General features: G+C 48.8%; 1 protein-coding gene across 1 annotated transcript; it reads right to left on the bottom strand.

The window, feature by feature from the left end:
* Positions 1-8,557: 8,557 nt before the first annotated feature.
* Positions 8,558-10,683, bottom strand: LOC125545128 (F-box protein At4g18380). The gene is made up of 2 exons (XM_048709003.2): positions 10,322-10,683; positions 8,558-9,993 (listed from the first exon to the last, which is right to left on the bottom strand). Exon 2 carries the CDS (start codon positions 9,947-9,949, stop codon positions 8,870-8,872), a length of 1,080 nt encoding a protein of 359 aa, XP_048564960.1. The 5' UTR covers positions 9,950-9,993; positions 10,322-10,683; the 3' UTR covers positions 8,558-8,869.
* Between the last annotated feature and the right edge of the window lie 10,925 nt (positions 10,684-21,608).

Here is a 21,608-nt window from a genome sequence, read left to right as displayed (position 1 = left end):
TGGTTTCTCCACCAATATTTATTATGAATTACTTGCTACATTTAGAACATTTTAGTTTTGACTTTTGTAAACTCTTCTAGTTTAACTTTATTTCAAATATGTATTTGAACGAGTTTTGAATCATCGTGAGATTATCAACGGTAATCATGATGACGTGGCAACATTAGTAGAGGGTTACTGTAGCTTAATTATCCGGGTGTCACAGCCCCTTCCTCGCCTACGGCACCTACACCGACAGCTGATCCAGCCACCCCTCCTACCAGCACACCCACCACTGCTCCCAGCAACACCCCTTCGCCACTACCCACGCCACCGCGTCCACGGTGCCGCGTCGCGCCCATCCCAACCCACACCATGACTACGCGCCCTAAGGCCGGCAAGTTCCTGCCCAACCCAAAGTATGCCGACAGCCTTACTGCCACTGTCGCCGACATTGCCATCTCACCCATACCCCAATCGGTGTGCTCTGCTTTGCAAGATCCATGTTGGCTGTCTGCTATGCAGGTGGAGTACAGGGCGCTGATGGAGAATGCAACCTGCCGGCTCGTGCCACGGCCCCCAGCGTCAATGTCGTCACCGGCAAATGGCTCTTTCGCCACAAGTTCAAGGCGGACGGGTCGCTCGAACGGTACAAAGCACGCTGGGTACTGCGCGGGTTCTCTCAACGACCTGGCGTGGACTTCGACGAGACGTTCTCGCGTCGTCAAGGCCGCCACGATCCGCGTCGTCCTCACCATTGCTGCCACGCGCAACTGGCCGGTTCATCAAATGGACGTCAACAACGCCTTTCTCCACGGGCGTCTCGCCGAGCGCGTCTACTGTCAACAACCTGCAGGTTTTGTTGACGCGCAGCACCCCGAGCATGTGTGCCTCCTCGACAAGTCGTTGTACGGCCTCAAACAAGCACCAGGCGCGTGGTTCGCCCGGTTCGCGGCCTTCGCGCACCAGCTCGGCTTCGTCAGCTCACGCGCAAATCCCTCGCTATTCGTGCTCCATAGCAGCGCGGGTGACGCCTACCTCCTCCTCTACGTCGACGACATCGTCCTCACGGCCTCGTCGACGGCTCTTCTTCAACACCTGCAGCGCCAACTCTCCGGCGAGTTCTCCATGAAGGACCTCGGCTCCCTCCACTACTTCCTCGGGATCGCCGTCACTCGCACGGAACACGGCTTCTTCCTCTCCCAACAGAAGTACGCTGAGGAGCTGCTCGAGCGCGCCAACATGACGTCCTGCAAGCCACTGCCCACGCATGTTGACACACACGGCAAGCTCTCTGCTGTCGACGGCGCACCTGTTCCGGATCCAACCGAGTACCGCAGCATCGTGGGTGCCCTCCAGTACCTGTGCATGACGCGCCCTGACATCGCCTATGCGGTGCAACAATGCTGTCTGGTCATGCACGATCCGCGAGCACCGCACCTCGCCCTCGCCAAACGGGTGCTGCGTTACCTACGGGGCACCACGTCTCATGGTCTCCATCTCCAGCGCGTGCCGTCACTCGACCTTGTGGCCTACTCCGACGCGGACTGGGCCGGCTACCCCGACACACGCCGCTCGACGTCCGACTACGCTGTGTACCTCGGTGACTCCCTCATCTCTTGGTCATCAAAACGCCAGGCCACCGTGTCCCGCTCGAGCGCGGAGGCGGAGTACCGCGTTGTCACCAACGCCGTTGCAGAATGCTGCTGGCTTCGTCAACTCCTAGGGGGAGCTCTTCATTCCCATGCCAAAAGCGAGCGTGGTGTTCTGCAACAACATCTCCTCGGTGTACATGCCTTCCAACCCAGTTCACCAACGGAGGACGAAGCACATAGAGCTGGATATCCACTTCGTCCGCGAACAGGTGGCGCTCGGCAAGCTTCGCGTGCTCCATGTGCCGACCAAGCAGCAGTTCGCGGACATGCTCACCAAGGGACTCCTGACCACGGTGTTCCAAGATTTTCGTTCCAGTTTATGCATCCGCCCCCCGGATGCTTCAACTGCGGCGGGGTGTTAGCTATATAGATTAGAACCCCCGCTCACCCACGTCCTGCATGCTCCTGTACACGATCTCCACGATCAACCACGCGCCCTCGCTAGCGCTCGGCGCTCCCTCTGTACTGGCCCTGTATAAGCAGAGATCAATCACAGCACCACCTAAGGTGGATTGCTCATTCTTTTTCTCATCCACAGTCAACACCTTTAAAAACAAGCTATTACACGCTTTGCGGATATGATCAACAACAAACAACAGGTCAACCATGTTAGGAGAATTGGTACCCCGTAAAAAAAGAGTTTGACGATGACACACAGTTATTGAATAAGCTGTTAGTGTCCTCATACAGTGATACAGAAATCTCTGTTCTGAAAGCTGACACTGAATACAGCAACCACATCAACACACGCCACTTCGTAAAATAACATGCTCCAACACATTAGATTACAAGAACTGGTGCGTTGCATCCTTTGGATACACTTGAGGCCATGCAAACATGAAGAAGCAGGCGCATTAAGTTGTGCTTTTTTTAACACCGTACAACGTAGATGCCACATACACGCAGATACACTCATCCTTATGAGCGCACGCTGCCGCTATGAGCATCTTCGAAATACCGAACCGGCACAACATTTTGGAATTGATGAAGTCACTACAGAAAATGTGAGCACCAGCGCCAAGTCTAAAACTTGAACCATGGTGGGTTGGTTTCAGCATAAGGAACCTAATCATCTGAGCTCAAGTTGTGCCTTGGAAACGACGACCTTGATCAAGTTACCTCTATCACTGCGATAATGTGTGTAGTATGGATTACCATTTTGAGCACTACCATAATAGTCCCTGGCTTTGTTAAACAAACGCAAAACATTGTGCCATTCTTTCTACTCTACGCAGAAGTCGGCAAACACAATGCAGCAGGTGAAAGTCGATTGTCTCGGCTGTTGTGATGGGGGTGGTATTGGCGCAGTTCCATGCATTCATCCGCGGTGTGGTGTGCATGTTTGCCCTTCTAGTCAATTTAGTGTGGTGTGCATGATAAGGTTAATGACCTTTTCTTTTCCAAATGATCAAAATAAAAGGCTCCCCTGATAAGTGGATTGATTGGGCTATGCATACCATTAAGGGGGGAAATGTCAGTATAACGGTTAATCATAATATTGACCCTTATTTTCCTACACATAAGGGGTTAAAGCAAGGAGATTCCTTGTCTCTCTTGATTTTTGATCTAGTTGTTGATCTTTGGCCATGTCCATGGACAAAGCTAGGGGTAATGGTGGCGTCAATATGCTGGAGTATGATGATGACATTGTTTTTCTTTTACAAGATGATTATAATCGTGCTCATAATTTGAAATTTGTTCTTTGTCTATTTGAACAATTCTGCCCTAAAAAACAACTTTCATAAGAGTGAATTGTTTTTTTGGAGATGCTATTAGCGACGCGGAAAACTATGCAAACATCTTTACTTGTCCTATAGGTTCTCTTCCTATGAGATACCTGGGATTATCTATTGATGACAAAATAATTAGAAATAAGAACTGGAAACCTCGTGAAGATAAAATGGATAAGAAATGCAGCAATGGGCAAGGCAGAATATTTGTTAGTCCTGGTAGAATTACTTTAATAGTCTTCACTAACTGGTATCCCTTATTTTAATAGCCATCCTACCTAATGAGAAACTTCTTAGGAGAGGGTGGCTTGGTGATAACAGATGTCCATATCGCGGAAGGAATGAATCTATAAATCATTTACTCTTGTGGTGTCCTGTGGCTAAATTGCTGGAATATCATGAAGTGTTCTTTCAATCTGCATTATATACTTGATGTACATGGCCTGTTCTATATTTGGTTATTAAGATTTCATGAAAATGAAAAGAACCTAGTTGTGGTTCGAATATCTGTTATTTTCTGTACTATTTGGAAACTGAGAAATAATATTATTTTTGTTAACAACAGCGTGATTGATCCTTGTACACCTGTTAATATGATTATCAAATAGCTTCATGATTAGAATATTTTGCAGAAAAACCCCATAAAGACAAAGAGCAATAAAGTGGGGCGTAAAAATGGTTGAGTTGATTGCAAGTGAAGTCTTCAAGGCGACGCACGGGTGGAGGATAGGGACCAACAGGACCATGGCTGGGTGATCTTCAGTGGAACTCTCTGTCCCTCCTACCTTTGGCTGATGTTGAAGATGTTCATTTGCTATCCTGCTTTGAAACTGTGATATGTTGATGTATGGTTAGAATTCCCTTATACTTTCGTATTACCATTTCCTGGAGACCTGGTTTGTAGGCTCCCAGGATGATGGCTTCGGAGTTTATTAGCTTTTGCAGGTTATCGGTTAGCTATATACTGATATAGCCTTTTGTGGTCTCTTGGGGGCCGTTGGGGATTAGCCCATTCTGCTCCCTCTTGATCGTGCATCCTCGTTTATATTTCCTAGTTCTAGTTGCTGTATAAGAATTTGTAGATGACTTTCGAGCTTATGTCTTGCTGTGTGATACTTGAATAACAGTGTTGTAACAGTAGCTGCACTATATATAAGCTAATGTTTATTAGGAAACCTACACGGACACACGCATACGCACGTGCACAGAACGTACACGGACTAGTAGTCGTGTTTAATTCTAATATTCACCCCCTTAAACATGACTGTCCTCGGTGTGACCTGGATCCCAAATGCGACTGCTGCTACTCGTAGTCTTTATCTTTGGCATTGCTTTTGTGGTCACTTGTAGCATTTCAGGGACCGTCTTTGCTGTCGTCGGCTCGTCCGTAGCTTGACGCCAGCGCTCCTCTTTGATCGTGTCTTCAACCTTCATCTATTCTTTGGTGCTTGGTAGACTCTCTTTCGGATCCTCGTAGGAACATCTTTTGAACCCGTGCAAGACCAAACTTCGGTCTAACATTGAGTTTCAAATTCTTGGCGCTTGCTTCAGCCCGTGAAGTGCCTTCTTAAGCTTGTAAACTTTCCCTTCTTCTTCTTTATTCTCGTAGCTGAGGGGTTCTTTCACGTACACTTCTTCTTTGAGGTCGCCGTTGAGGAAAGCGGATTTCGCATCCATATGATGAACCTTCCAATCCTCTTGTGCTGCCAAAGCTAGGAGCACTCTCACCGTCTCGATTCGAGCAACCGGTGCAAACACCTCCTCATAGTCAACTCCTTAATGTTGTACGTAGCCCTTTGCAACGAGTCTTGCCTTGTGCTTCACAATGGCACCCTTCGTGTCCTTCAACTTGTAAACCCACTTCAAACCTATGGCCTTTTGGTTCGGAGGTCGGGTTACCAAAGTCCACGTGCCATTGCTCTCGGTCGCCTTCATCTCCTCATCCATGGCGTGCATCCAACTTGAACTTTTGCTCGCCTCTACGAAGTTCGCCGGCACCTCAACTCCGAGTAAACACAAATCGGAGTACTCGAGTGTAACTGGCTTTGCGTACTTGTAGACTTTCTTGAGGGTCTTGTAGCGACGAGGCCCGGAAGAATCTGTTGTGGCTTGCGAAGGAGGCGACACAAATTGTGTCGGCGTCGATGCACTTGAGTAAGACCGTTGAGTCTTGGCATGGTAGATGCTGGATCGTTGGCATCCTCGTTGTCGACATCTGCGTCGTCGGTGTAGTCATCGTGACCGTGACCATCATCTTGATTGTCATCATCACTATGTGCCTCGTTGTCGATGTCGTTGCCGAGATCTCAGCCCGTGTCCTGCGCGTCGTAGTCGCTATCACCTTGCGACCCATGCGTGTCGTCGTCGGTGTCGGCACCATGATGATCACTACCATTGTGGTAACCTTGATTGGGTGTCTTGCCAACCACCTGGACGTCCTCCCCTGCATCATCATCATCAGTTGAAAATTCAACTGTGGATATGTTATTGTTTGGAGCATCGTCGGCTGCTGCGCTCCAATTCCATGCTTGGTTTTCTTCAAACACGACGTCGCGTGAAATCCGTAGACGCTTGGTTCGTGGATCGTAGAAGCGGTATGCCTTGGTGCCGGAACTCCTCTCGTATCCGATGAACACCATCTTAGTGCTGCGATCGGCAAGCTTTGAGAGATGCGGCTCCGCCGTCTTCACATGTGCCACACACCCAAACGTCCGTAGATGAGACACAGTCGGCTTCCGTCCGTAAATTGCTTCATATGGAGTCTTGCTGATCACTGCCTTCGTTGGAGCCCGGTTGAGAAGATAGACTGCTGTTGAGACAGCTTCTCCCAAAAAAGTCCCCAGCAAGTTCTTGCTCTTGAGTAAACTTCTCGCCATGTCAACGACGGTTCGATTGCGCCTTTCAACAACCCCGTTCTGCTGTGGTGTATAAGGTGCCGTGAGGAACCTCTTTATGCCAATCTTCTCGCAGTAGTCGTTGAACTCGTTCGATCTGTCCGTAGAGCGCGAACCTTCAGCTTGTGTTCCATCTCCGTTGCAGCCTTCTGCTTCTTAAACGCTTCAAATGCATCATCTTTAGATCGTAGGAGAACGACCCACATATATCTCGAGTAGTCATCTACCACTAGGAAGAAATACTTCTTTCCTTCGTGAGTTGCTGGGGTGATAGGGCCACATATATCACCATGGAGCAGCTCGAGTGCATCACTTGCACGATAGGTAGACTGAGCAGGGAACGGTCTGCGGTGTTGTTTTCCAACAAAGCATCCGTCACATACTCGATCAACATGGTCGATTAACGACATCCCAGATATCATCTCCATCTTCGACATCTTCTTCAAGGCATAGAAATTAACGTGTCCAAATCTAGCATGCCATAACCATGAATCATCATCACTCTTGGCGAGCCAACACTCCGGTTGAGATTGATCAAGGTTGAGGATATAGAGCCGGTTCCGCGTGCGATTCACATGGGCTAGCACGTTTCGGAGGTTGTCGAAGATCGTCATCACTCCATTCTCAATATCCACCTTGCATCCATTCTCATCAAGTTTCCCGACAGAGATGATGTTGTTGCGAAGCCATGGGATGTAGTACACTCCGGTGAGTATGCGATGTTCTCCTATGAGACCCTTGAAGAGGACAGAGCCTTGCTCGCAAATCTCCACATTTGAACCATCACCGAACTTGACCGAGCCTTGAACATCATATTCCAGCTCGAGGAACTTCTCCTTGCACCCCGTCATGTGGTTACTGGCACCCGTGTCTAGATACCACGACACGTTCTGGCTTCCGGATAACTTTGGTGTTACCTTTTTCTCATGAAGTAGCACCTTCCGGCTTGGTTTCACAACCACCGTTTGGACGAGATCACAAACTTTGGCCATCAGAAGACCTGGACGTTCGTCTTCCTGCTTCGTCAAATTTGCCTTGATCTCCCCTTTGTTAGGCTTCACGAGATCACAAACTTCAGCCATCAGAAGACCTGGACATTCGTCTTCCTGCTTCGCCAAATTTGCCTTGATCTCCCGCTTGTCAGGCTCCGGACAATCCTTTGCAAAGTGACCCATCTCATTGCAGTTATAGCACTTGATCTCGGACATATCCAAGTTCCGTGGCTTCCGCTCTTTAGACCGGTTTGCCTTACCACGACCTTGTGGCTTGCCTTTTCCTTTGCCTTCTTCGGTTTGTCCGCTACGCTTCGCGTTGCTTGAGCCTTCGCCAATGTTGCGCCTTCCTTTGCTACTTGGGGACTCCCTATCTGCGCGTGAGTACATAAGTTGGTCACTACCTCCTCCATTGCCTTTTCAACAACCACAAGCATTCTCTTCCCATGTCCGCAAGCGTCCGATCGCCTTCGTTATGGTCATGTCATCGATATCGTAAAGCTGCTCGAGCGTCCCGATGATGTACGTGAATTTATCAGTCACCGAACTGAAAAACTTCTCCACAATCTCGGCCTCCTCGAGCTTTGCACCAAGCGCGCGGATCTCTCCCACCAAAGTAGTCAGACGCATGGCATAGTTGTTCACCAAGTCAGTTTCCTCCATCCGCAACTTGTGAAATTGGCGCTTCAGCACTTGTGCCCGAGCCTTCGTGACGCGATCTTCTCCAATCCTCATCTCTTTGAGTGCATTCCACGCCTCTCTTGCTGTCTTGAACTCCGCCAATGTTATCAGCACGGAATCCGGCACAGACTGGGCTATGGCGGCCATGGCACCTTCGTCGCACTCCTGGTCGACGTCGTCGTCCGTGATGGCCTCCCACACTCGAAGGGTTCGGAGAATGATCTTCATCTTCACCGCCCACACGCCGTAGTTGGCGTCGATGAGCATCGGGTACTGGATGGGGATGTTGCGATGCGCCAGTACGTTGGCGCCGCCCGTTCCTCCACCACTAGTCGCTGACTTGCCGCCCTTCTTCACCTTGTCGCCGTTCTTGTTCGCCTTGGAACCGCCGTTGACGGACTTGTTCGCTTTGGAACCACCGTCGATGGACTTGTTCGCCTTGGAACCGCCATTGACGGACTTGTTCGCCTTGGAACCACCGTCGATGGACTTGTTCGCCTTTAAACTGCCGTTACCGGACTTGACTCAGCGTCGCTGTCCGTCATCGTAGATCGTTGAGGCTCTGATACCAACTGTTGGCTTTTGATCACTAGATCGATTCACCCAGGATCTACTAAACACGTACATACAAAGCTAAAGCTAAGCTTCTTCATAGAGTGTGTGTCTCTTTACAATATGTCAATTTTCCAGAAATTTCCATTGCTACTATAGGAATTTGGAGGAGTGGATCGCGCGAGTAGAACAGAGTGCACCCAAACGCCACAGATAAGACAGCAGCGCTCACACACATCTGTCAACGAGTAATGCAGCAGCTTATATGCAATGCAAGCAACACCGCAATTCAGAAGCTGCATTTGCCCGAGCAGAAAACAGTTATGCTCATGAGAAGCACTGCAAAAGCAAGATATGATATCCATCCACAAACACCTCAACGGCATCTAGAACCCGTTCATCTCCAGCAGATAGGTGCGCCGCTTCATCAGCGCCTTGGCCGCGAACCTGAACGGCCCATCGAACGCGCCGGACACAAAGGCTTCGGTCTCCTTCCGGCCAACGTGACACCCGCCGGCTCCATCGCTGGACGGCTTGATGACGACCAGGGTCGCGCCCTGCAGCCCCAGGCCGCCGGGCAGCTCGAGGTACGGCGCGTACTTGAGCTTCATGCTGCACGCCGGCACCTGCGTCCTGTTGGAGCACGCCGAGGCCGCCAGCCGGTTCTCCCTGAACTCCGCGAGCTGCTCCGCGCCCATGCACAGCGTCCCCTGCCCGTCGGCGTCCGCCAGCACCAGGCTCCGCAGCGTCGGATGCTCCTTGACGATCGACCGGAGCAGGTAGTGCCGCGTCGACGCGGCGATGAGGGAGCTGATGGTCCACACCACGCGCAGCTTCAGCCCGCCGTTGGTGTAGAAGGACTCCGGCATGCTCCCGCCGTCCTCCGCCGCCGACGCCTCGTGCCCGGCGGCGCCGGCGGGCTTGCGATCGACGAGGGTGCCGCCGAGGATGACGCAGCTCTGGAGCGTGCTGCCGTACCTGGCGCGCCACCTGAGCAGCACCCCCTCCTCCGTGCCGACGTCGCCCGAGGGGAGTTCCACCCGGAGGTTGCGGACGTGGGAGAAGCCCCTGAGCACCTGCACGGGCGAGTGCTGGGCGAGCCGCGGGAACAGCGGCCGGCCGCCCCCCGCGCCGCCCGGGCCGCGCATGCCGTGGAACGGCTTGGCGATGGTGAAGAGCATGAGCTTGAGGAGGTGGGAGAAGATGTGGCGGGGCTTGGGGGGCGAGAGGTTGAGCGCGTCGTCGGGGTCGCCGTCCACGGCCACCACGCGGTCGATCTTGACGTAGACGTCGTGGACGAGCGGGACCAGGTCGCTGAAGCGCCTGCACACGGCGGCGCAGCGGCCCAGCGAGTGCACGTCCTCCAGCTTGTTGAGGATGAGCAGCACGAGCGAGTCCGGCAGGCCGTCGATCCGGTCCGGCTCCGGCGCCGCCGGGTCCGCGTGGATGCGAGCCTTGGGATGCATTTTTCAGACTGTAGACCGCTGCGAACGAACCAGCAACTTCTTTTCTGAAACAAGAACAGTAGCTATTGTAAGAGCTAAGAAGGCGGCAGCATTTGTCACACAAACTTGGTGCGCGAACGGCCTGAGCTGAGCTGAGCCAGCAAGACACATCCAATCCAACGCCAGGAAAATTGTCTCTACAACTAGTACTCCCTCCGTAAATTAATATAAGAGTGTTTAGATTACTAGTTTAGTGATCCAAACACTCTTATATTAGTTTACAGAGGGAGTACAATGCAACTGAATCACTCCACACACACACAAATTCATCCATGGAACAGTACTGCTATCGTGGTAAGACTAGAAACTGAACCGGGGCAGATGAACACTTACCACGAGGACGGCTGCGGGCAGCTTGGCGGCGGCGAAAACAATGGACCGGGATGAAACCGGCCGGCCCCAAATCCGGAGTTCCGCCCGGATCCCAGCTCCGGTGACCCAACCCGAGCGCGAACAAGCAGCTGCTCCAGACAGCACCGCACGCGAGCAGCCGGGAGCTTGGATTCGGGCGGTGAGCTCGCGGGAGCAGGGAAGGGGAGGGGATGTGGTTTGGTTTGGGGAATTTTCTGGCCTCGGGGTCTCGTCCGGGGGACGTATTGTATAGGAGGGGAAGCGTGCTGCTCACCACTGGGTCTGGGTGTGGCTTGGGGAATAGCGCCGCGGAGACTGCCTCGGAGGGAGGCGACGGTGTCGCTGCGGCGCGCGCACGGGCCTCCTCTAATTTAATAATAACGCCGTTTTACTCTACACGTGGATAGATAGATAGACTCGGGTGGACGCACGGTGACCGGGTCACTCACGCACGCACGCACGCGCCCTCGCCTTTGCCCTGGTCGGCAAGCTAATTTCCCCTTCGCTTTTACTACGAGAAAAGATGAGCACTAATAAGCAGAGGACGTGGCCATTTTCTTGCAGTAGTGGTACGTCCGTATGCAGGCACGTACACCTGTATCTTTTGCCTTTTCGCTTTGGTGTTAGTGGGGCGACGGACGTGACCTTTGTGCGCTCAACATGTAGCGTATCAAACAGTTCGCTTAATTTTACACCCTTCACTAAGTTTAAAGCGGTTGGTGTTTGATGTGGCGCCTGATTGCCACATGAATATAAGGTGTAGTGGATGCACGCTCCCCTCTCCGTGTTGCCCCGCGTGCGAGCAAGAGGGGACCGTAGCCGCCGCCGCTGTAGGGACCCTGCTCCACCTCTCTCCCCTCCCTCACCACCGTCTAAGGGCGCGGCCAGGCAAAACCTAGTCGGCGTCGGCAACGGCTGGGATTCCTTTCTCTCACTGAGCAGTGGCTTAGGAACGGGACGAGGCGGCCGACTGGGGATGCAGCGCTTGGGCGCGGCGCGTTGCTGCGTGCCGGCACAACGGTGGTCGTGGACCTCTCCCTCCTATGCTTGGGGAGCTTGGAGTGTCGGTCCTGTTCAGTGGTGATAGTGGCTCAAAGCGAGATACGCCGGCAGGGGCGATCCGGGGTGAGAGGCAGGAGGCCTCCCGGCCTTGCCATAGCCGAAATTTGGAGGAGCCAAATGGGTCGTGACGATGGCCCTGATCCCTAGTGGGGCGGTACGGTGGTCAGCAGCGTGGCTAGCGGCGACATTTTCTACCCGATTATGGCCGGCTAGGCCCTTCCTACGAAGGGCGGTTGTTTGTGGTGAAAGGAGGTGCCTTTTTCCCTTCATCAATCGGTGGTGTCCGGGTGTCGCACTACTAGGAAAAGGCCTACTAATGACGCACCAGTTTTGCCTACTAATGGCGCATCACTGGTGCGCCATTAGTATCACGCCACTAGTATTTATTACTAATGGCGCACCACTGGTGCGCCATTAGTATCTGGTATACAAATGGCGCACCACGCAGTGCGCCATTAGTATATAACATCATGCGTCATTAGTATGCCTCCCAAGGGCCATATTTAACCATGTGCTTTGGCACACTAATGGCGCACTGCGGATGGATGCGCCATTAGTATACTTGGCATACTAATGGCGCACTGTTTGATGATGCGCCATTAGTATACTTTGACATACTAATGGCGCACTCTGTAGTGATGCGCCATTAGTATGAATATTAGGGTTTTTTTTTACTTTTCTGATTTTTGCACAGGTTACAAAATATATTATTTGACAGAATATAGACAGTAGCACACAGCAATAGCAAATTCATCGAATACAATAGAAGATTAGTCTCCGAATACAATTCATCATATTACTCTCCGAATTCAAAAGACCGAACAAAGATAAAACATTACAAGTCTCGAGACCGCGAGTATCGAGTTTGTCTTCACATTACAAGTCGATATCGATCATCTAAACTACCATCACATAGAAGAGAGCTGCGGTCATCACGATGAGCATCATCGCGATGAAACTGGTCTTCATCCGGTTCCTCCAGCGCTCCCTCCTCTCTCCCGCTAGATAGCGGGTGTATCTAGATTCCGCCTCCGCCCTAGTGGTGTACCCTTTGTAACTGTTACCGCTGAAACGATGAACCTGTCTCCGACACTCCTCCCAGTCGTCGTAGACACCGGGAACCTTACCCTTGTACACGACATACAACGGCATCTCTATGCACAAGTCAAGCAAGAGACAATACATACATAAGCAATATATAAGTATGCAACAAAAGGATCGGAAGAGAAAAGCAAGACATTAATAGCATGATTCATGGTCCTACTAATAAATAGCATCGATTACATCTAAGTTGAACGACTATCAAACCAAAGAGACATACAATTCATTAAAGTTTAATTACAACATGAGCCAATCAATGTTTCAGAACTACACATCACTACTTTCGACTCAACTCATGGACAGGAGCGTGGATGAAGCCGCCGTCTGTCGTGATGGTCATGAAATCGCGGGCGTTGTCAGCCTGCATTTGTAGCATTCCGTCTATCTCAATGTTGGACGGTTGATATCTGAGGAAGAACTGCCCCGAGGTATGAAGGACATCTTGATGGATGATGTCCGCAAACTCCGATTGGATGCGAAAGAATTCTTGTCTGATGTCCGCGTCCTGGATTGCCGACAAGCTCGCGGCCCAATCTTTGAGATTATTTGGTAGCAGAAGGTGATGATGGTCCCTTACGATCGCCCGCATGTGATGGAGGGCGTAGTAGGCATCCTTCTGACCGCCAGGCGGCTGCTTGACGCAGCAGAACGTCATATTGTGGGCGAACACGTGCTTGCCGTATTTACGAACTGCCCTGGTGAAGGTGCCTCCAGATTTGGCGTAGCCGGGGAGAACATCATCAAGAACTTTCTTGATATTTGTGGTCTATCTTGGAGTTACGGTTCGGGTCGAAATACGTGGCCATGGAATATTTCGGGCTTAAGAGGATGAGTATGCAATGTGTGTCACTGCACAGAACACGGAATGTTAGAAAAAAAAAGAACGATCGAAATCTAAGAAATCATATGTTACGGGGAGGTTAAGGGATGACTTACTCGGGAAAGTAAGCCACAAGGAAGTTATCCTTATCTGGGATTGCCAGAATGACGTCTTCGAGGTGTGTGTTGGAAATATGCCCTAGAGGCAATAATAAATTGGTTATTATTATATTTCCTTGTTCATGATAATCGTTTATTATCCATGCTATAATTGTATTGATAGGAAACTCAGATACATGTGTGGATACATAGACAACACCATGTCCCTAGTAAGCCTCTAGTTGACTAGCTCGTTGATCAATAGATGGTTACGGTTTCCTGACCATGGACATTGGATGTCGTTGATAACGGGATCACATCATTAGGAGAATCATGTGATGGACAAGACCCAATCCTAAGCCTAGCACAAAGATCGTGTAGTTCGTATGCTAAAGCTTTTCTAATGTCAAGTATCATTTCCTTAGACCATGAGATTGTGCAACTCCCGGATACCGTAGGAATGCTTTGGGTGTATCAAACGTCACAACGTAACTGGGTGACTATAAAGGTGCATTACAGGTATCTCTGAAAGTGTATGTTGGGTTGGCACGAATCGAGACTGGGATTTGTCACTCCGTGTAAACGGAGAGGTATCTCTGGGCCCACTCGGTAGGACATCATCATATGCGCAATGTGACCAAGGAGTTGATCACGGGATGATGTGTTACAGAACGAGTAAAGAGACTTGCCGGTAACGAGATTGAACAAGGTATTGGATACCGACGATCGAATCTCGGGCAAGTAACATACCGATAGACAAAGGGAATTGTATACGGGATTGATTGAGTCCTTGACATCGTGGTTCATCCGATGAGATCATCGTGGAACATGTGGGAGACATCATGGGTATCCAGATCCCGCTGTTGGTTATTGACCGGAGAACATCTCGGTCATGTCTGCATGTCTCCCGAACCCGTAGGGTCTACACACTTAAGGTTCAGTGACGCTAGGGTTATGAAGATATTAGTATGCGGTAAACCGAATGTTGTTCGGAGTCCCGGATGAGATCCCGGACGTCACGAGGAGTTCCGGAATGGTCCGGAGGTAAAGAATTATATATAGGAAGTGCTATTTTGGCCATCGGGACAAGTTTCGGGGTCATCGGTATTGTACCGGGACCACCGGAAGGGTCCCGGGGGTCCACCGGGTGGGTCCACCTGCCCCGGGGGGCCACATGGGCTGTAGGGGATGTGCCTTGGCCTACATGGGCCAAGGGCACCAGCCCCAAGAGGCCCATGCGCCAAGAGAAGAGAAAAAGGGGAGAGTCCTAAAGGGGGAAGGCACCTCCGAGGTGCCTTGGGGAGGATGGACTCCTCCCCACCCCTGGCCGCACCCTTCCTTGGAGGAAGGGGCAAGGGCTGCGCCTCCCCCTCTCCCTTGGCCCTATATATAGTGGGGAAAAAGGAGGAGCAAACCAATCTAAGGCCTGGCGCCTCCCTCTCCCTCCCGTGACACATCTACCTCCTCCCGCAGCGCTTAGCGAAGCCCTGTTGGAATCCCGCTACTTCCACCACGCCGTCGTGCTGTTGGATCTCCATCAACCTCTCCCTCTCTCCTTGCTGGATCAAGGCATGGGAGACGCCACCGGGCTGTACGTGTGTTGAACGCGGAGGTGCCGTGCGTTCGGCACTAGGATCATCGGTGATTTGGATCACGACGAGTACGACTCCATCAACCCCGTTCACTTGAACGCTTCCGCATGCGATCTACCAGGGTATGTAGATCCACTCCTCCCTCGTTGCTAGATGACTCCATAGATAGATCTTGGTGACACGTAGGAAAATTTTGAATTTATGCTACGTTCCCCAACAGTGGCATCATGAGCTAGGTCTATTGCGTAGATTCTATGCACGAGTAGAACACAAAGTAGTTGTGGGCGTTGATTTTGTTCAATATGCTTGCCGTTACTAGTCTTATCTTGATTCGGCGGCATCGTGGGATGAAGCGGCCCGGACCAACCTTACACGTACTCTTACGTGAGACCGGTTCCACCGACAAACATGCACTAGTTGCATAAGGTGGCTAGCGGGTGTCTGTCTCTCCTACTTTAGTCGGATCGGATTCGATGAAAAGGGTCCTTATGAAGGGTAAATAGCAATTGTCATATCACGTTGTGGTTTTTGCGTAGGTAAGAAACGTTCTTGCTAGAAACCCATAGCAGCCACGTAAAACATGCAAACAACAATTAGAGGACGTCTAACTTGTTTTTGCAGGGTATGCTATGTGATGTGATATGGCCAAAAAGATGTGATGAATGATATATGTAATGTATGAGATTGATCATGTTCTTGTAATAGATGATCGTGGAGCCCCAAGATGGAGACCAAAGGAGCTACATGATATTGGCCATATCATGTCACTATTTGATTGCATATGATGTTTATCATGTTATGCATCTTGTTTACTTAGTACGACGGTAGTAAATAAGATGATCCCTCATTAAAATTTCAAGAAGTGTTCTCCCCTAACTGTGCACCGTTGCTACAGTTCGTCGCTTCGAAGCATCACGTGTTAATCGGGTGTGATAGATCCTTTCGTTCACATACAACGGGTGTAAGCAAGATTTACACATGCAAAAACACTTAGGGTTAACTTGACGAGCCTAGCATGTGAAGACATGGCCTCGGAACACAGAGACCGAAAGGTCGAGCATGAGTCGTATAGAAGATACGATCAACATGAAGATGTTCATCGACGTTGACTAGTCCGTCTCACGTGTTAATCGGACACGGCCTAGCTCACTCGGATCATGTAATCACTTAGATGACTAGAGGGATGTCTATCTGAGTGGGAGTTCATAAGATGAACTTAATTATCCTGAACATAGTCAAAAGGATTTTGCAAATTATGTCATATCTCACGCTTTAGTTCTACTGTTTAATTATGTTCCTAGAGAAAATTTAGTTGAAAGTTGATAGTAGCAATTATGCGGACTAGGTCCGTAAACTGAGGATTGTCCTCATTGCTTCATAGAAGGCTGATGTCCTTAATGCACCGCTCAGTGTGCTGAACCTCGAACGTTGTCTGTGGATGTTGCGAACATCTGACATACACGTTTTGATAACTACGTGATAGTTCAGTTAAACGGTTTAGAGTTGAGGCACCAAAGACGTTTTGAAACGTCACGAAACATATGAGATGTTTTGAGGGCTGAAATTGGAATTTCAGGCTTGTGCCCACGTCAAGAGGTATAAGACCTCCGACGATTTTCTTAACCTGCAAACTAAGGAGAAAAGCTCAATTGTTGAGCTTGTGCTCAGATTGTCTGAGTACAACAATCATTTGAATCAAGTGGGAGTTGATCTTCCAGATGAGATAGTGATGGTTCTCCGAAGTCATTACCACCAAGCTGCTAGAGCTTCGTGATGAACTATAATATATCGAGGACATATATGATGATCCTTGAGATATTCGCGATGTTTGACACCGCAAAAGTAGAAATCAAGGAGGAGCATCAATTGTTGATGGTTGGTGAAACCACTAGTTTCAAGAAGGGCAAGGGCACGAAGGGATACTTCATGAAACGGCAATTCAGCTGCTGCTCTAGTGAAGAAACCCAAGGTTGAACCCAAACCCGAGACTAAGTGCTTCTGTAATAAGGGGAACAGCCACTGGAGCATAATTACCCTAGATACTTGGTAGATAAGAAGGCTGGCAAGGTCGATAGAAGTATATTGGATATACATTGTGTTGATGTGTACTTTACTAGTACTCCTAGTAGCACCAGGGTATTAGATACCGGTTCGGTTGCTAAGTGTTAGTAACTCGAAATAAAAGCTACGGAATAAACGGAGACTAGCTAAAGGTGAGCTGACGATATGTGTTGGAAGTATTTCCAATGTTGATATGATAAAGCATCGCACGCTCCCTCTACCATCGAGATTGGTGTTAAACCTAAATAATTGTTATTTGGTGTTTGCGTTGAGCATAGACATGATTGGATTATGTCTACCGCAATACGGTTATTCATTTAAGGAGAATAATGGTTACTCTGTTTATTTGAGTAATACCTTCAATGGTCTTGCACCTAAAATGAATGGTTTATTGAATCTCGATCGTAGTGATACACATGTTCATGCCAAAAGATAGTAATGATAGTACCACCTACTTGTGGCACAGCCACGTAAGTCATATCGGTATAAAACGCATGAAGAAGCTCCATGTTGATGGATCTTTGGACTCACTCATTTTTGAAAAGATTGAGGCATGCGAACCATGTCTATTGGTGTATATGCATGAAGAAACTCCATGCAAATGGAGCGTTTGGACTCACTTGATTTTAATCACTTGAGACATGCAAATCATACCACACGGGCAAGATGACTGAAAGCCTCGTTTTCGGTAAAATGGAACTAGAAAGCAACCTGTTGGAAGTAATACATTTTGATGTGTGCAGTCCAATGAGTGCTGAGGCATGTAGTGGATATCGTTATGTTCTTACTTCACAGATGATTTGATTAGATGTTGAGTATATTTACTTGATGAATCACGAGTCTGAATTATTGAAAGGTTCAAGTAATTTCAGGGTGAAGTTGAAAGATCGTCGTGACAAGAGGATAAAATATCTATGATATGATCATAGAGATGAATATCTGAATTACGAGTTTGGCACAGAATTAAGACATTGTGGAAATTGTTTCACAACTGATACAGCCTGGAACACCATAGTGTGATGGTGTGTCCGAACATCATAACTGCACCCTATTGGATATGATGCATACCATGATGTCTCTTATCAAATTACCACAATAGTTTATGGGTTAGGCATTAGAGACAACCACATTCACTTTAAATAGGGCACCACATAATTCCGATGAGATGACACCGTATGAACTATGGTTTAGAGAAACCTAAGCTGTCATTTCTTAAAAGTTTGGGGCTGCGACGCTTATGTGAAAAGTTTCAGGCTGATGAGCTCGAACCCAAAGCGGATAAATGCATCTTCATAGGACAACCCAAAACAGTTGGGTATACCTCCTGTCTCAGATCCGAAAGCAATAAGGGATTGTTTCTTGAATCGGGTCCTTTCTCGAGGAAAAGTTTCTCTCGGAAGAATTGAGTGGGAGGATGGTGGAGACTTGATGAGGTTATTAAACCGTTACTTCAACTAGTGTATAGCAGGGCACAAAGAGTTGTTCCTGTGGCACCTACACCAATTGAAGTGGAAGCTTATGATATTGATCATGAGACTTAGGATCAAGTCACTCCCAAACCTCGTAGGATGACAAGGATGCGTACTACTTCGGAGTGGTACGTAATCCTGTCTTGGAAGTCATGTTGCTAGACAACAACGAACCTACGAGCTATGGAGAAGCGATGGTGGGCCCGGATTCCGATAAATGGCTTGAGGCCATATAATCCGAGAGAGGATCCATGTATGAAAACAAAGTGTAGACTTTGGAAGAACTACTTGATGGTCGTAAGGCTGTTGAGTGTAGATGGATTTTAAAAGGAAGATGGACAATGATGGTAAATGTCACCATTAAGAAAGCTCGACTTGTCGTTAAGATGTTTTCTGACAAGTTCAAGGAGTTGACTACGGTGAGATTTTCTCACTCGTAGCGATGCTAAGAGTCTGTTGGAATTATATTAGCAGTCACTGCATTATTTATGAAATCTTGCAGATAGGATGTCAAAACATTATTTCCTCGACGTTTTTGAGGAAAGGTTGTATGTGATACAACCGGAAGGTTTTGTCAATCCTGAAAGATGCTAATAAGTATGCAAAGCTCCAGCAATCCTTCTGAGGACTGGAGTAAGCATCTCGGAGTTGGAATGTATGCTTTGATGAGATGATCAAAGATTTTGGGTGTATACAAAGTTTATGAGAAACTGGTATTTCCAAAGAAGTGAGTGGGAGCACTATAGAATTTCTGATGAGTATATGTTGTTGACATATTGTTGATCAGAAATGATGTAGAATTTCTGGAAAGCATATAGGGTTATTGGGAAAGTGTTTTTCAATGGAAAGCCTGGATTAAGCTACTTGAACATTGAGCATCAAGATCTATAAGAATAGATCAAAACGCTTAATGGAACTTTCAAATGAGCACATACCTTGACATGATCTTGAAGGTGTTCAAGATGGATCAGTCAAAGAAGGAGTTCTTGCCTGAGTTATAAGGTATGAAGTTAAGACTTAAAGCTCGACCACGGCAGAATAGAGAGAAAAGACGAAGGTCGTCCCCTATGCTTAAGACGTAGGCTCTACAGTATGCTATGCTGTGTACCGCACCTGAAGTGTGCCTTGCCATGAATCAGTCAAGGGGTACAAGAGTGATCCATGAAATGGATCACAGGACAGCGGTCAAAGTTATCCTTAGTAACTAGTGGACTAAGGAAGTTTCTCGGTTATGGAGGTGGTAAAAAGGAGTTCATCGTAAAGGGTTACGTCGATGCAAGCTTAACACCTATCCGGATAGCTCTGAGTAGAGATACCGGATGCATATAATGGAGCAACAATTTGGAATAGCTCCTAGTAGAACAGTTATTTGGAATAGCTCCAAATAGAGCGTGGTAGCTACATCTAGGAGATGACATAGAGATTTGTAAAGCACACACGGATCTGAAAGGTTCAGACCCGTTGACTAAAACCTCTCTCACAAGCAACATGATCAAACCTAAAACTCATTGAGTGTTAATCACATAGTGATGTGAACTAGACTACTGACTCTAGTAAACTCTTGGGTGTTAGTCACATGGCGATGTGACCTGTGAATGTTAATCACATTGCGATGTGAACTAGATTATTGACTCTAGTGCAAGTGGGAGACTGTTGGAAATATGCCCTAGAGGCAATAATAAATTGGTTATTATTATATTTCCTTGTTCATGATAATCGTTTATTATCCATGCTATAATTGTATTGATAGGAAACTCAGATACATGTGTGGATACATAGACAACACCATGTCCCTAGTAAGCCTCTAGTTGACTAGCTCGTTGATCAATAGATGGTTACGGTTTCCTGACCATGGACATTGGATGTCGTTGATAACGGGATCACATCATTAGGAGAATCATGTGATGGACAAGACCCAATCCTAAGCCTAGCACAAAGATCGTGTAGTTCGTATGCTAAAGCTTTTCTAATGTCAAGTATCATTTCCTTAGACCATGAGATTGTGCAACTCCCGGATACCGTAGGAATTCTTTGGGTGTATCAAACGTCACAACGTAACTGGGTGACTATAAAGGTGCATTACAGGTATCTCTGAAAGTGTATGTTGGGTTGGCACGAATCGAGACTGGGATTTGTCACTCCGTGTAAACGGAGAGGTATCTCTGGGCCCACTCGGTAGGACATCATCATATGCGCAATGTGACCAAGGAGTTGATCATGGGATGATGTGTTACAGAACGAGTAAAGAGACTTGCCGGTAACGAGATTGGACAAGGTATTGGATACCGACGATCGAATCTCGGGCAAGTAACATACCGATAGACAAAGGGAATTGTATACGGGATTGATTGAGTCCTTGACATCGTGGTTCATCCGATGAGATCATCGTGGAACATGTGGGATCCATCATGGGTATCCAGATCCCGCTGTTGGTTATTGACCGGAGAACATCTCGGTCATGTCTGCATGTCTCCCGAACCCGTAGGGTCTACACACTTAAGGTTCAGTGACGCTAGGGTTATGAAGATATTAGTATGCGGTAAACCGAATGTTGTTCGGAGTCCCGGATGAGATCCCGGACGTCACGAGGAGTTCCGGAATGGTCCGGAGGTAAAGAATTATATATAGGAAGTGCTATTTTGGCCATCGGGACAAGTTTCGGGGTCATCGGTATTGTACCGGGACCACCGGAAGGGTCCCGGGGGTCCACCGGGTGGGTCCACCTGCCCCGGGGGGCCACATGGGCTGTAGGGGATGTGCCTTGGCCTACATGGGCCAAGGGCACCAGCCCCAAGAGGCCCATGCGCCAAGAGAAGAGAAAAAGGGGAGAGTCCTAAAGGGGGAAGGCACCTCCGAGGTGCCTTGGGGAGGATGGACTCCTCCCCACCCCTGGCCGCACCCTTCCTTGGAGGAAGGGGCAAGGGCTGCGCCTCCCCCTCTCCCTTGGCCCTATATATAGTGGGGAAAAAGGAGGAGCAAACCAATCTAAGGCCTGGCGCCTCCCTCTCCCTCCCGTGACACATCTACCTCCTCCCGCAGCGCTTAGCGAAGCCCTGTTGGAATCCC

This window comes from Triticum urartu, chromosome 3A, assembly GCF_056163025.1.
Source record: "Triticum urartu cultivar PI428250 chromosome 3A, HENAU_Tu73, whole genome shotgun sequence".
Classification (NCBI taxonomy): domain Eukaryota; kingdom Viridiplantae; phylum Streptophyta; class Magnoliopsida; order Poales; family Poaceae; genus Triticum; species Triticum urartu.
The sequence above is the reverse complement of the archived record's forward strand: the minus strand, read 5'-3'. Positions and strand labels throughout refer to the sequence as shown.

Coding starts and splice junctions, on each gene's coding strand:
- LOC125545128 (XM_048709003.2), bottom strand. CDS start 9,949: ATGCATCCCAAGGCTCGCATCCACGCGGACCCGGCGGCGCCGGAGCCG.